This window comes from Colius striatus, chromosome 15, assembly GCF_028858725.1.
Source record: "Colius striatus isolate bColStr4 chromosome 15, bColStr4.1.hap1, whole genome shotgun sequence".
Classification (NCBI taxonomy): Eukaryota; Metazoa; Chordata; class Aves; order Coliiformes; family Coliidae; genus Colius; species Colius striatus.
The window spans coordinates 8,039,719-8,054,002 of record NC_084773.1 but is presented as its reverse complement, the minus strand read 5'-3'; the positions used below and the strand labels follow the sequence as shown (position 1 = coordinate 8,054,002).

Here is a 14,284-nt window from a genome sequence, read left to right as displayed (position 1 = left end):
GCCGCCTTCAGCAGCGCTTTCTGGGCGTGCGCGGGCTGCGCGCGCAGGCGCGGCGGCCGCAGCGCGGGTGACAGGTCAGCGCCGCGGGCCGCAGCCATGGTGTACATCTCTAATGGTGAGCGCCTTTTCCCCTCGGCGGGCCGGCGGCGCGGGTCAGCCGCCAAGCGGGGCGGCGGGGGAAAGGCTGGAGCGGGGGATGGTTGCGGGGCATCGGCGCCTGAGCTGGGAGAGCACTGCGTCCGCGCACCGCCTCTGGCCGCGAGAGCCTGGCTGCCCGGGAGGTTGCCCTGAGTAAGCAGCGCGTCTCGCCCGCCGCCGCCGCTGCTGCTGCCGAATCAACCCCACATCCAGGCTCAGCTCTGCGGCCTGGATTAGAGCTTTACGTGCTTCGAAACAGTATTTAAGGACTTGAGACGGTCCAAGTGTGTTCTACATGCGTGCGTTAACAGAGCAGGAGCTTAACCGCGCACAGGGACCCACTGTCAGTTTGCTGGTGGTGACCCGATTATTTATAGCTCTTGGACAGTGCCCTGTGGGGAATGAAATTTGCTAACGTTGCCCACGAAGTGTCGTTTCTCCATCCCGGTTGCAAATTCTAGACTCCGCAGACATATTTTTGTGTAATGTTCGACACAGTGTCATGCATTGAACATCACTGGATGTTTTGTATCTTGGTACATTACAGGGCAAGTTTTGGATAACCAGAGTCGGGCTCCTTGGCGTTTGTCATCTATAACAGATTTCTTCTGGTCAATAGCAGATTTCGTGGTCCTGTTGTGAGTAGAATTTAATTCTTTGGATGAGCTTTAATTTAGACTTGCCATAGGTAGAAGCTACTGAGTAACACACAATAAAATATCAGTAATACATAATGAAATTCTTATATTTACTTTTTCACATTCCATGACTACTGTCCCAAAAACATACCTGAATACTTTATTGTGACTGTGTGGCTGTGGCTATTAAGCCCTGTAGTGCATTTTTAAAAAGAAAAAAAAAAGTGTATGAAAAGTGATGCTCACTTACTGGCAGTTCAAATGACTTTCATTACATTTTCCATTTTAATAATACAAAAAAAGAAAAAGCATATGCTTGTATAAACAGATAGGTTTTGATAGCTGATCAAATAATTATTATATTGTCTGGAGAACTTCTGCTGGTGACAACAGATTCTGGCTATGTAAAAATAATCACACTGCAGTGATCACAAATTTGTGGCCCCAGATGAAGGTAAGAAACAAAAATTTCTTATGCTGTATGCAACAGTCCATTATTTCAGTTACAGGTAACATTATTACAGCTACAGTTTTAGCATTTCTTCCATATTCACTGCATATTTACCAGAAAACTAGATTTTATAGTTCAAGCTCAAGAATATAATTTTCTCTTCATATGTAGGAGAAAAGTTGCCAAGATTTATTAAACAACAGTGATCCTGAGAAGATAACAGTACTCACTTTTTTCAGGCTATTTCTTGTCTACAATACAACAATTTAGCAACTATAATAAGCAACAAATTCACCAAATTCCTGGTTTATTTTTCAGTTTCCAGAGCATTATTCAACCAGATTTGAGAAGAAGAGGCTACACAGCTTCCTCCTATTCAAGACACAATGATGGAAGAGGGTATTTGTTTTGTATTTACAGTAGTTTCTGTTTGTTTGGGTTTTTTTACTTAGCAAAATGACATCTTGTATTCAGATTGTAGTTGTGATTTGCATTGAATCAGGTCACACAACTTGACTAAATTGTCATTTATTTGCAGTATATTGTCTGAAACTTGTTGATAACACATTGATAATACAGATGGCTGTAATAACAGTATAGTCTAACTCCCCCAAAACTATTTTTTGCACCTACCAAATAGAAAAAGCTGTTAAAAATCCTCTTCTGTTAAGACTTGCCTATAATTGGTGTTTGATTTATGTCAGTCACTTCATTTATCAGATAAAGGAAATCACTTTGTTATCAGGATATCATTTCTGTAAACAGTATAGTTCCTGCATTTCTTCTTTCTTAATGGTTTGCCCAACTTTTTTGTTGGACTTGGATAGCTATAGCCTTCTCTTGTGAGACAGGAGGAATTACAATAGAAGACAATAGTTCTGAAAGCGTGGTTGGGTTGGTTTTCTTTTACAGCTTCTCACATGAAACCCAAATAACTTTTCCAGAGGTTCTAACTTTCTAATTATTATAATTTAGAAACAGTGGTGTTGTATTTCTAGTTTAACAAAATGCCAATTGAATAGATTTTTCCTTGCTTGCTTTGCAGGCCTCCAGCTCTGCCTCGCCGGAGGATGGGCCGAATAAATCATGGAGGTGGAGGCCCTAGTCCACCACCAATGGCTGGAGGTGGATGAGGAAGGTAATGGCCAAAACAGGAAGAAAATCAAGTGTCTGGTTACTTTCAGTAAAAGGGAGTTAAAAAGGGAGGCAGGGGGGTGTTAAAAGGTTTTTGCTCAGAAATGGTGAGCTTCTTTTAATTGCATAGAAGTGAATATGCAAAGTGTAGCAAAGATTTAGCACTGCTGCTAAAAAAAATATTATAGCTTTCCCTATTTTTGGCTGCTAATTTAAAGCCCTATCCAGATCAGTAGCAACTGAAACTTTTTTGTACTTCTAGTAGTTGACATGAGAGGTTTTTGTTTAGATACTTCTCAACAGAAGAATTAAGTTTGTAAAGGACTACTAGTAAAAATCCTTTTTGTCCTGTTACAGTGATACAGCAGTGCAAATCTTGAATTCTAGAATAGCATAAAAAATCTAAATTGCTTAAAAAGGGGGGAAAAAATTGATTAAAACCCCCTTGGTCTTGAAATTTCTTTCATCTGCCTGAACTTTAATTCTGTTTTATTGATTAGTTTGTCTGGTGGGAGTTTCATATAACATTGAATGTATATATAGTATGGTTTAATTTACTTTAAGACTTAAGTAAACAATCCTTTTTCATGACTCATTCCTCATTGTTACTATAATAAAAATTACAAGACACACAGGCAGGTGGTTAATACCTGCAAGTCTTGTAGAAAAAAATCTAGTATTCCAAAAAGCACATAAACCAATATTTCAGTTCTTTTGAGAAACAAAAGGATATGCCTCTTCACATGCTTTTTTTTTTTTCATTTGGATGGTTTGGTTTTTGTTGTTTTTTTTCACTGGACATGAGGCCACTAGAGGCTGTGGTGAAGGTTTTAATGTAACGTGTAATCTGCTCTAGGATAGAAATTTGTAAGCCTTCAGCATGTCTCATTTAGCTAAATTAAGAACAGTTGTATTTTTAATTGTTACTTACATAATTTTATGTCACAAAGAAAGGCCTTGTTGTCAATAAATGTACTGTAACTGTTTTGTTTTTTAGATAAATGCCTGCTGAAGAGGCAGGCAAAAGCATACACGTTCACAAGATGAAAGGAAAGAAGAGCTTAGTGGTGGACCAAAGGAGTTTGAACATTGTGGATGTGTATGTCTAACTGGAAACTGTTCTGTGATATAAGCAGATTAATGAAGTTGAACTGGGAACTCCTTCAAGGATCCAGTGTAACTGAACCACAGTTTTGTTAAATACATGTTTACTGTCAGAAGTCTTTGTATAGTTTCTGAAAACTTGACTGTATTTACAAAGTAATAATTAAATTGTACCTGGCTTGTCACAAGGCTGAATCTCCTCATTTTTAGGGAAAAAAAAAGTCTGAAGTACAGTACATGAGGAAGAAGACATATTTATCCTTTTTTCAGAAGGTCCCTCGAAACTAAAACTTCCAATAGGTTTTGTACTTGTCAGTACTAACATTCTTACGTTGCAATGTTTTCATGAATTAATTATACTCTGAAAACCCTTTTAAGATGAAACTTACATATTAACTTGTTTTACAATCCTTGCTGGGTACAAGGTTGCTTCCGTAAGTCCGTAACATGCCTGATTTATAAGCACTTCTTCAAACAGCTTGCTTCTCCACCATCACCCTTCCTCCACCCCCAGCGGCAATAATAGCGCAGCTGAGAAGGTTTGGCTGCTGCTCGGCGAGTACTCCCGCACGCCGGAGCGGCAGAGGTGCTCCGCGGGCACTCTGCTTGCCGTAGCTCTTCCCTCCGCGGAGGCCGAAGCCATCTCCCAGCACGGGCCCTGCCTTCCCGCACCGCGCAGCGAGCCGAGCCAAAGCGGCCCAGGGCAGGGGCCGGCACCGCTAAGCGGACAGCCTGAGCGGAGACCCCCTCCCGCCCCATCCAGCCGAGCCCTTCCCGCGGTACCTGCCTGAGGGGCGGCGCCGGCGCGGGCCCGCCCGCTTCCGCCCTGCGCGAGGGACGGACTCGGCGCCGCTCGGCCCTCGCAGGAGCGGCTTCCGCCCGCCGCTGCTCGCCCGGCCGGGAGCATGACCCAGGCGGAGAAAGGCGAGGCGGAGAACGGGAAGGACAAGGAGCGCGACCGGGAGCGGGAGCAGCGCGGCGTCAAGCGGCCCATCGTCCCCGCTGCCGTACCTGAATCGCTGCAGGAGGTGAGGCCCGGTCTCGGCTGCGGCCTCTCAGGGCGGAGCTCGCTGCGGGCCGAGCGGCTCTGCCAGGGCGGGGGTGGGGGCTGGGCCTTTTAAAAGGCTGGGCGCGGGAACACCGGCTGATTGTCACGGGCCTTGTGGTGCTTCCAGCAAATACAGAGCAACTTCATCGTGGTGATACATCCTGGCTCGACGACTCTGCGGCTCGGGAGGGCCACGGACACGTTGCCTGTGGGCATTCCCCATGTCATCGCGCGGCGGCACAAGCAGCAAGGACAGGCGGCCTACAGAGACAGCTGGCTCCTGAGGGAAGGGCTCAATGTAAGCCGGGCCACGCACCCGTGACACGTCTTCCGAACTTGCTGAAATGGATGTTTTAATTACGTATTTCTTTTACATTTCTTTTGCAGCACTGTGGTCTGATACTACACACAGTGTTTCTGCTTATAGAATGATAACTGTAGAACTCGAATTGTTGCACGAGTGAATATGTTGGTTACAAGTTGGCTTGTATCGTGAGAAACATAGCAAGTAATTTTAGTTCAACCTGCTCAAAAAAATAAATGTAGTGATCTTATTTGTAATTTGAATCTGTACTAAAAAGTCATTAATCAAATTAATGTCTCTAATAGTAAACTTTAGATAATCGATATATTTTTAAACATTTGTGGTCCTACTTATTATTTCTGTAGTCAAATAGATAATGTTCTGAGCTTATCACACTCTGGAAATTAAGTCCTTCAGCCATTTCCATCAGTTAAAATATTCAAATTGACTTGAACAGATAAGTGTTGGGAACTAATATAAAAAAAGAAGTGTTTAAAACATTTTACATTGTACAATGTGTGTGTGATAGATTGTGTACAACATATCAACTACAGTAATGGCTTCATTGTTTAATAGTAGCTTCAGCATTACCAGTATACAGAAACACAAGTATTTACATTGCATATTTGTGGGTTTTGTTTAGAAGCCTGAAAGTACTGAGCAGAGACAAAATGGCCTTAAAATGGTAGACCAAGCAATATGGTCCAAAAAGATGTCAAATGGTGCAAGACGTATACCAGTGTCACCTGACCAGGTAACTCCTTCTTAAGATTTTGTTATGTTGTTCATTCTGTAATCCTTTAGTGCAATGTTACATTTTAGTAGACAGAAATAGATACCCTTTATACAGCAAAGACAGATAGTGTTGTTATGTCACCTAACTGTAGATCTGAGAGAATGAAGATTTAAAGTGGTTCTTTGAGGACTAGTGTCAGGGGAGTGTTTATTTTTTCTTTCATGCATGAGAAAAATATTTGTCAATGGCATTTGTTTTGATTACATTTCAGGCCAGGTCATACAACAGACAGATGCGGCCAGCTATATTGGATCACAGCTCTGGGGCCAAGTGGACAAACACATCAAATCATCCTGAATTTTTGGTAGGAGAAGAGGTAAGATGCATTTTCCTCCTGAAATGAGGCTTAGGATGATGTTTTAATGCAACTGTGTAACCAGTAGCAGTTTGCTGTATATTATTACGTATTGAAAGTCATATAAATTTAGTCAAGCAATATATGAGAAACTTTACTATGGACTAACCAACTATTTATTATCATTCAGCAAGACCACAAAGTTTTCTCCATTTGCCTAGCAAGTATCCTAGATCCTTTGCTTCCTATAGTTCAGTGTTTCTGCAGGGACCGGGCGAGAACTTTGCCCAGGTAGTGTAATTCAGGAAAAAGGCAAGAAAGTGATAAAAGGATTAGTACATGGAATCAATGCTGAGTAATTTCCACCACATGGAAACACTGCTGAGTGTTCATGAGCTTCAAAAGTCTTTACATCATTTTAGTTACTAATTGAGATAATGGAAAATTATACCATTATGTTCATAGTAGATATCCAGGGATATAAAAATTCAAATAGTTTAAACAATATCTTTAATCAAGCCATGTTAAAAAGAAATCCACTGTATTGCTGTGAAATTGACCTGAGTGTTGCTGTATGTCTCCTGTCTGTTTCTGAAATATTTTTCTAGTATGTTATCTTTTGGGAAAAACAATGCATAGAACATTGTCTCTCATTTTCAGGCGCTGTATGTTAATCCACTAGATTCTTATAACATACATTGGCCTATTAGAAGAGGGCAGTTGAATCTCCACGCAGGACCTGGCGGCTCTCTCACTGCAGTATTAGCAGACCTTGAAGTTATATGGTCACATGCAATACAAAAATATCTGGAAATACCATTGAAAGACCTAAAGGTGAGCTGTGAATGCATTAATGTGGGGTGTATCCCCTTCTGTAAACACTGTTATTAACAGAGAAGCAACTTGCTCTTACTGTTAGCCTCCTACTGATGGTTTTCTTCAAGAAGAAATTCATTCTGCTGGTAAACATGCTTTGGAATTTTGTGCATGTCTTTAAGATGAAAATTGTTAACAGAACTTCTACCAAGGAGGTCTGGAAATCTGGTTGTAGAATTTTTTTGCCTAGGATTTTTTTGTTGACTGAAAAGGGACCAGCTGAGGAATGGGTGCCCAATACTTCTATTTCTTTTTCTTGCCCAGTAGATGTTTTTGTCCTTTCTGATGTACTTTTAAACATTTTATTGACCTACAAACTCTTAACTCTGTTTATTAATTAAAACCTTTCCTCCTTTCCATAATTTTGCTTCCTTTAATAACTTGTATATTATGCTTTCTTCCTTAGCATTCGGTTTTCAAAACACATAAAAACTTAATTTGAAAGCTGGCTTTATTTTACTGTTCTTATCTTCAGTACTACAGATGCATTTTACTAATTCCAGACATCTATAACAAACAACATGTGAAAGAACTGGTAAATATGATCCTAATGAAGATGGGCTTCTCAGGTAAAAGCATATATAAGCAAGTACTTAATGAGTAATAGTGTAAAGATTTTTTTTTTCTTACCTTTAAGACATATTTTTGTACATCAATCCTGGTTTGGCTGCAACTAGCACCTGTTATCTTTTACTGTTTCCATAACTTGTCTCTTTTAACAGTGCAAAATAGTTGGCCATCATTGAAACAAGTTTCTGGGTTTGCTATTCAGTATTCCAACTGTGGGCTTGCCACTTGAGAGACAGAAGGAGCATGTTTGATTGATCAAGTATTTCTAAAATGCACAGTGTACTCCACAGAGTATTAAGATTCTTAGACTTCAAAAGAATAGTATGTGATACAAGACGCTGCTACTATCCTCTCTAGAGGATGACATAACAGGGTGTTTCAGAGTTGCTTAAAAGCATACACTAAAATATAGAAAAGCAGCACAATTTTTTTTAAAAAAACAAGTTATTATTAGCTTCTTCTACATATTTGTTTATATACTGGAAAGCCCTCTGATGAAAAAAAAATGCAGTTTCTTTCATCTATATTGGCTGTTAATTTTAGGTTTTAATGAGAGTGGTTCTAAATCATACTTTGTTTGATTCTTGTTCAGTTTTTACATAGAAGTAATGTAAACAGTACCTCATGATGCTACTATGTAAAAATGTACTAGCACTAAGATAAAAGAGTAGATTCTCCTTATTTAAAACCATTTGCATTTAAAACAGTAATTCTACTTAGTTTTTGTGTATAAAGCACAGCTCAGTTGAGCTACCCTTTTCCTTCTATTAGCTAGATGGATAGACTGAAGCCTCCAATACTTCTCAGGTTTCAGTCTGGGCTTGTGATACAAATACAAAGCTATTCCTTTACAGAGCTAAAGGTGGATTAGAAGTAAATAGTCAGAGAAATTGAACCTTGTTTTAGAACTATTTAAAGAACATCTCTAAAATGGTAATGGTACTTGATGAAAACTTGAAAAAAAGTTAGGAAAATGCTTCATGTATATCTGATAAAAAAGACCCTTCAATACTGGTTACAAAATCAATTAAAGTATGGAGGCAGTATCTTTAAACTTGCAAAAAGAAAGAACATTTGAATATAGGCATCCACCCCACTCTTGGCTTTTCTCAGAACTTTACCTCCCCAGCTGTTCTTCACTAAATACACAAACTTTCAGTGCACAGTCAGGCTATTAGTAGATTTTAGAAGACATTGATAGCCTTTAAATGTCAGCAACATGGTTTGACACACTGTTTTTTCCTCATATCACTAGGAATTGTTGTACACCAGGAGTCTGTCTGTGCTACCTTTGGAAGTGGTTTAAGCAGTGCATGTATAGTGGATGTGGGAGATCAGAAGACAAGTGTTTGCTGTGTAGAAGATGGGGTTTCCCATCGCAACACCAGGTATCTCTTAATATCCAGAATTATGGTAAGCATGTACTTAGTTGCCCACCAAAGTCTTCAAAACCAAGATTTACAGTTTTTTACAAATACAATGTTTTTTACTGTGAGCTGCATGAGAGGGTCATCATGTTTCAGTATGAACCTGGTAGAATTCTCACATCTTAAAAAGAAAACAGGCAAAACTGATACTGTACTCCGCAAACTGTATGAAAGTCACAAACACAGAATGTCTAAAAATCTTTCTTGTATTCCTATACTTGTTACTGTAAAAGGCCGGTACTTCAGCAAATCAATAAAATTATCTTCTGTGTGCTTTAGGCTTTGCCTCGCATATGGAGGGTCTGACGTGTCAAGGTGTTTTTATTGGCTTATGCAACGAGCAGGATTCCCATATAGAGACTGTCAGTTAACTAATAAGTTGGACTGCCTGCTGCTTCAGCACTTAAAGGAGACATTTTGTCATCTAGACCAGGTGAGAAGGGAAAGTGGCATATTCTCCAAAGAACATTTTTTTTTCCCTTTACAGAGTGCTACCCTGAGGAACAAGTCTCCAGTTGTTTGTAAGTTGTAGAAAATGTAATATTTTACCCAGTAGAATACTGGCAAAAGCTGGAGAAGCTTTAGACTTGAAGTATTTGTAACTTGAAAGAAGCTGATAGTAGCTGTTTTTTTGTAGAAGCTGCATATTTGCTGGTTTTCAACTATAGTTTTGTGAGGTCTGCTAGCAGATCTCTTCTTTCTGCACAGACACTCATTTTAGAGGCTTAGATGTGCAGAAAGCTAATTTGGCAGGTCATGCTTTAAAAAAAAAACTTTAAAAGAGTTCAAGAATAGACAAATGAAATACACAGTCTCAAGAGTTTTGCTACTTTTTCTTGTTTCTTACAGTTTAAATAGATTATGCAGCTTGATGGATATGAAAGACACATCTAGGGTGGCTTTTGTTATTTTTTGACCTTAGGATATTTCTGGGTTGCAAGACCACGAGTTCCAGATCCGTCATCCAGATTCTCCAGCTTTATTATACCAGTTCCGATTAGGAGACGAAAAATTACAGGTGATTAATTTTTTTTAAACTACAAGAATCATATTCAGCATTCAGGTTTGGGGCCTCACTTTATATTGACTCAGTGCTACTAAGCCATGTGATTTATGGATTGTTCTTAACATTCACTTGTTGGTACTTTTAAAATGAATTTCTATAGGTATGAATGGGTCTAATGCAGCACTAGAGGATACACAAGACTTTAACTAGCTCTAGCCAGAATGGTTGTAGCTTCAACTAAACATGATGACATTTATCCTTCAAGGCAAGAAATGAATGCTCATTTTGCAAGTTTTTCACGTCACCATTGAACTTTCTAATTTTGTATCAAACTGCATTTGAATACTTATTTATTATACAATGCCAGAATCTGTAAGGAAACCCATATACATGTACAATTGTATGTTTGGGGTTTTTTTTAATTATATAAAACTGAGGAAGACATATCAGCTTTTTACAAAACTATTTGAAAAAAATATATTTAATTTTTAATTGTGAGAAAAGCCAACTCCTTTTCTCTTCTAGTAAATGCCTAAAAAAAACCCCACAGCTGTGTAGTAAAATCATGCCAAATCTCTCATTCTTCAGGCTCCAATGGCTCTGTTTTATCCATCAACTTTTGGAATTGTTGGACAAAAAATGACAACATTGCAGCACAGGTCACAAGGTGACCCTGAGGATCCTCATGATGAACATTATCTGCTAGCCACACAGAGTAAGCAGGAGCAGGTGTGTGAACGCTCATAGTGTTTTTCATTAAGCATTATTTAACTGGCTTCTGAGATATGCTAATGAGTCCTGATTTTATTCCCCAAAGTTTGTTATCTGAGCCAGAAGCATTAAAAAATAAATTTGGAGTAAGGAATTTTAGATATCTAGTCCTTAGTTAGAACTGTTTATTTTCAGAGTCACAGAAGGCTTCATGTTCTGCAGGGACATTGGACTAGATGATCTCTAAAGGTCCCTTCCAACCCTGACCATTCTATGATTCTGTGATTCTATATTATGGCATCGATACAGCTGATAGAGTTCAAAATAAAACCTTTACTTTGAAAGTGAGAATTTAAATAATACAGCATGTAACCTTTCTGTGTAGAAAGGGAAGTACAGTCATGCTTAGTTAAGTCTTTGTATTGTTCTGTAATCTGCTGAAGATCCCTTTGCATTTTTCATAGCTCAACTTGTTTTCCCATTCTTAAGTCTGCAAAAGCTACAGCTGACAGAAAGTCTATGTCAAAGCCTGGTGCGTTTGAGGGAGATTTGAGAGGCCCAGCCTCAGATATTTCAGAGAGGATCTACCCACAAGAAGTGGAACTAGGTTCTTCCCAGAGTGATTGTATGATATCTGGAAATGATTCAGAGGAACCTTTAACTGCACACATGTCCAGGAAAACAGCTATTTCTCAGTTTGAAGGAAAAGCCCTGGGCCTTGACAAAGCCATTCTTCATAGCATTGACTGCTGCGGTAAGAACCACATTTGTACAGTTCTATAAAATATGCATGTCGGTCAGTGAGGATTTATGGTAACTCCTATATTTTAATAAAGTGACATATATATCCCCAAACTTTCATCATCTCTAGAGCAGCTACACTGTTTTACTTGCATTTTTGTTGAGGGTTCTTGACCCCCAGATGTCTTGGATCTCCAAAGAACAGAAAAAGATCTTTAAAAGCACATAGTGGTTTCTGTCTAGTTGGACTTACAGTAAGTTCTTTATAATTGGCTATATTAACTGTATAACAGGTCTATTTCTATATATGTATTCATTGCAGCATCTGATGATACAAAAAAGAAGATGTACAGCTCCATTTTAGTAGTGGGAGGAGGCCTTATGTTTCATAAAGCTCAAGAGTTTCTTCAACATCGAATTCTCAACAAAATGCCACCTTCTTTCAGAAGAGTTGTTGAAAATGTTGAAGTCATCACAAGACCTAAGGTATACTGTTAACTGATAGCTAAGTAGTTAATAAACTATAGTTGGTTGAAATCTTCTAAAGATTGAAAAACATTCTTTCAGAACTACATATTAGTTGCATGTCTGAAGAGATTTAGGAGGGCTTTCAGCCCTCCAATTACAGGCAAGTTAAAGGTAGAGCAGAAGTGCTACTAGTATTGATCGCTGAAGTGTTGATTAGCTAAAGGTCATATTCTTTAAAGAGGCAGTACTAGCCTGTAAAGTTGTTAACCTGTCTGCTCAGCAATAAATTTCTCTAAATACCTTAAATATTCTTTCCATATTTTTATCTCACTATTTTTTTCCTAAATAATTTTCAAAAACCTCTTTTCTCCTAACCCCTGAGATTCTAAGTGGTGAATACTAGTAGAAAAATTAGGATACAAGTTTTGAGAACTATGCAAATTTAGGCCAATGATTGTGTGACAATGTGTGTTTTGAATTTAGGATATGGATCCTCGTTTAATTGCATGGAAAGGAGGTGCAGTTTTAGCCTGTCTTGATACAACTCAGGAGCTCTGGATATATCAGCGAGAATGGCAGCGTTTTGGTGTCAGAATGCTACGGGAGCGAGCTGCGTTTGTGTGGTAATTAATATGTTTACAGTGGAACGGGATTAACTGAGGATTCCTTTCCCCAAACCCTCCCTTTTTCCAGTGCAGATGTGTTGATATTGATAAGATATTTTTGTATTTTGTTAGAACTAACTGAGGTTTTTCCAAATCTTCACCATTGTTAAACTGCATCTTTTGAATTATATGCATTGATTTCAGTGTACAGAGTATCATAGACATCTCCAAATTCCCTACAGCAATGGTATATAGCTTACGTATATTAAAATGGCACAGTGTGGGAATTTGAGGTACAAAATATTGATGTGACAGATGTTAAACCCAGATTGATTGCAGATACCTGTACACAGAAACAATAGCTGAGAGTGCGGACTGTGGGTTTAGTACCTTATTCTGATTCATACTCTAATACCAGGAGCTGAAATTGCTATATAAGCAATCATCGTGGAAAAAGTGAAATGGAGAACACAAACTACAGCTACTCTTGGTATTTTGCCTTGTAATAAATTATATTGTTCAATGAAAAGACTTAAGAACTGGAAAGTGGAGTATTTTTTTCTTGCCTGTTCTCATCATAAAAAGTTCTTGCTAGCTTTTCATTAACAAGGGTAGTTATCCACCATTATCACTATTTAAAAAAATCCAATATAATACACTCAGAAGACTCGGGTACATTTTTGTACAGCCAGCACCAACCTCAGTCCTGTGATGCAGGCCAATGGGCTTGTTCTCCCGACAATCTTTAGTTTCAGAAGTGCTATTTGTTTGGGTTTTTGCTTCTGTAATGAAGGCTCTCGTCACCCTCAGATCACACCATGAGGCATCTGTGTCTGCAATTATTGTGTAGATTAAAACCACTCTAACACTTCTAACAGTATAATAAAAATCAATGAATGTAGTTTCTACAAAGCACACAAGAAATAACTGACTGCCTTTTAATCTTCTTTCATTAAAAGTTCTAAAGAGAAAGGATATTTCCACTGAAATTATACTGTACTTTAACACATAGGTGTACCTGTATATAATGGAAGAATCTCCTCCTAACTGAATTTGTTAAATAAGAAAAATGCCATGTGCTCTCTTAAAATGTCAATATTTCTAGAAACAATGTGAACAAAGTTTGAATGACATTCTGAATTTGTAGGGAGGGATTGACTCTGTGCCTCTTACTTCTTCCTAGAACAAATCAGGTACCTTTGTATAAAGGTATGAAAAGCAAATAGCAAACTAAACTTCAACCTCAGAGCTCAGGTTTCCATGTTCAGGAATAGGTCCTGCACTTCATCGCTCCAAGAATGTTGAAAATAGTTTACCAAAACTGTTTAGTAGCTAGAACAGTTTAAGGTCTGCTACATCAAGGGAGCTGCCTTGGATTGCACAGTGTTGAGAAGAGAGTGACAGAGGCATGATACTTAGTGTCTTAGTCATTCTGCAAAACTAGTAATGTGAAAAAAGTGCTAAGAAAACAAGTTTTAAACAGCACAATGCTCACATGAGCCCAGGTGTGAGGAAAGGGCTAACCAAAAATTTTCCACACTCTAAATGATTCACTGTTTTTACAAGTGTTTAAGAGATTAAATATTTACTCTCTGTTTATTACAAAAAATAACTGAAGGGAAAAGGCTCAGCATACAATACCAAGTGGGGTGGCAGAATGGCAGAGACTAGAGAGCACAACAGTGGGGGCCCAGGGGCAGATTTCTGCATTGAAGTATTCAGTGGAGTGACTGCAAACTATTCCTAGTCCAGTCCTGTGGCCTGCATGCCCATTAGTGGCTGGACTATGTTAGAGTCCCTATAGCACCTCTTCCAGTTTAATTTTATCTGAGGGAATGAAGGCTGCACTCAGCCACCCTGCAATATGAACTGAACTGTAGTGAAGCTGGTGGGCAACTCCCTTGAAAAGCTTAGTACTGATTTAAGTGAAAACATTCATGTAGCCACATCTGAGTTTCCTGAACAACCTTGA

The 14,284-nt window shown here is 38.9% G+C and overlaps 2 protein-coding genes across 4 annotated transcripts; both read left to right on the top strand.

Annotated features, from left to right (window-relative positions):
* Positions 1–33: 33 nt before the first annotated feature.
* Positions 34–2,369, top strand: SELENOK (selenoprotein K). Of its 2 annotated transcripts, none has more exons than XM_062008341.1 (4): positions 34–115; positions 686–776; positions 1,546–1,626; positions 2,273–2,369. In XM_062008341.1, the coding sequence occupies exons 1-4, from the start codon at positions 97–99 to the stop codon at positions 2,367–2,369; spliced, it is 288 nt and encodes a 95-aa protein (XP_061864325.1). In that variant the 5' UTR covers positions 34–96. The 2 variants fall into 2 exon arrangements, with proteins under 2 accessions (XP_061864325.1, XP_061864326.1); XM_062008342.1 differs by having other exon boundaries at positions 2,273–2,360.
* Positions 2,370–4,305: 1,936 nt separating this feature from the next.
* ACTR8 (actin related protein 8) lies at positions 4,306–13,183 on the top strand. 2 transcript variants are annotated; one of them, XM_062008577.1, is made up of 14 exons: positions 4,306–4,493; positions 4,641–4,811; positions 5,461–5,571; positions 5,825–5,929; positions 6,569–6,742; positions 7,260–7,353; positions 8,610–8,742; positions 9,061–9,214; positions 9,704–9,799; positions 10,376–10,516; positions 10,988–11,252; positions 11,562–11,725; positions 12,191–12,330; positions 12,731–13,183. In XM_062008577.1, the coding sequence occupies exons 1-14, from the start codon at positions 4,371–4,373 to the stop codon at positions 12,735–12,737; spliced, it is 1,878 nt and encodes a 625-aa protein (XP_061864561.1). In that variant the 5' UTR covers positions 4,306–4,370; the 3' UTR covers positions 12,738–13,183. The 2 variants fall into 2 exon arrangements, with proteins under 2 accessions (XP_061864561.1, XP_061864562.1); XM_062008578.1 differs by having other exon boundaries at positions 12,191–13,183.
* Positions 13,184–14,284: the final 1,101 nt, after the last annotated feature.

Coding starts and splice junctions, on each gene's coding strand:
- ACTR8 (XM_062008577.1), top strand. CDS start 4,371: ATGACCCAGGCGGAGAAAGGCGAGGCGGAGAACGGGAAGGACAAGGAG. Junction 9,215..9,703: donor CATTTTGTCATCTAGACCAG/GTGAGAAGGGAA, acceptor TTTTGACCTTAG/GATATTTCTGGGTTGCAAGA. Junction 9,800..10,375: donor TAGGAGACGAAAAATTACAG/GTGATTAATTTT, acceptor CTCATTCTTCAG/GCTCCAATGGCTCTGTTTTA.
- SELENOK (XM_062008342.1), top strand. Junction 777..1,545: donor GCAGATTTCGTGGTCCTGTT/GTGAGTAGAATT, acceptor TTTATTTTTCAG/TTTCCAGAGCATTATTCAAC. Junction 1,627..2,272: donor AGACACAATGATGGAAGAGG/GTATTTGTTTTG, acceptor CTTGCTTTGCAG/GCCTCCAGCTCTGCCTCGCC.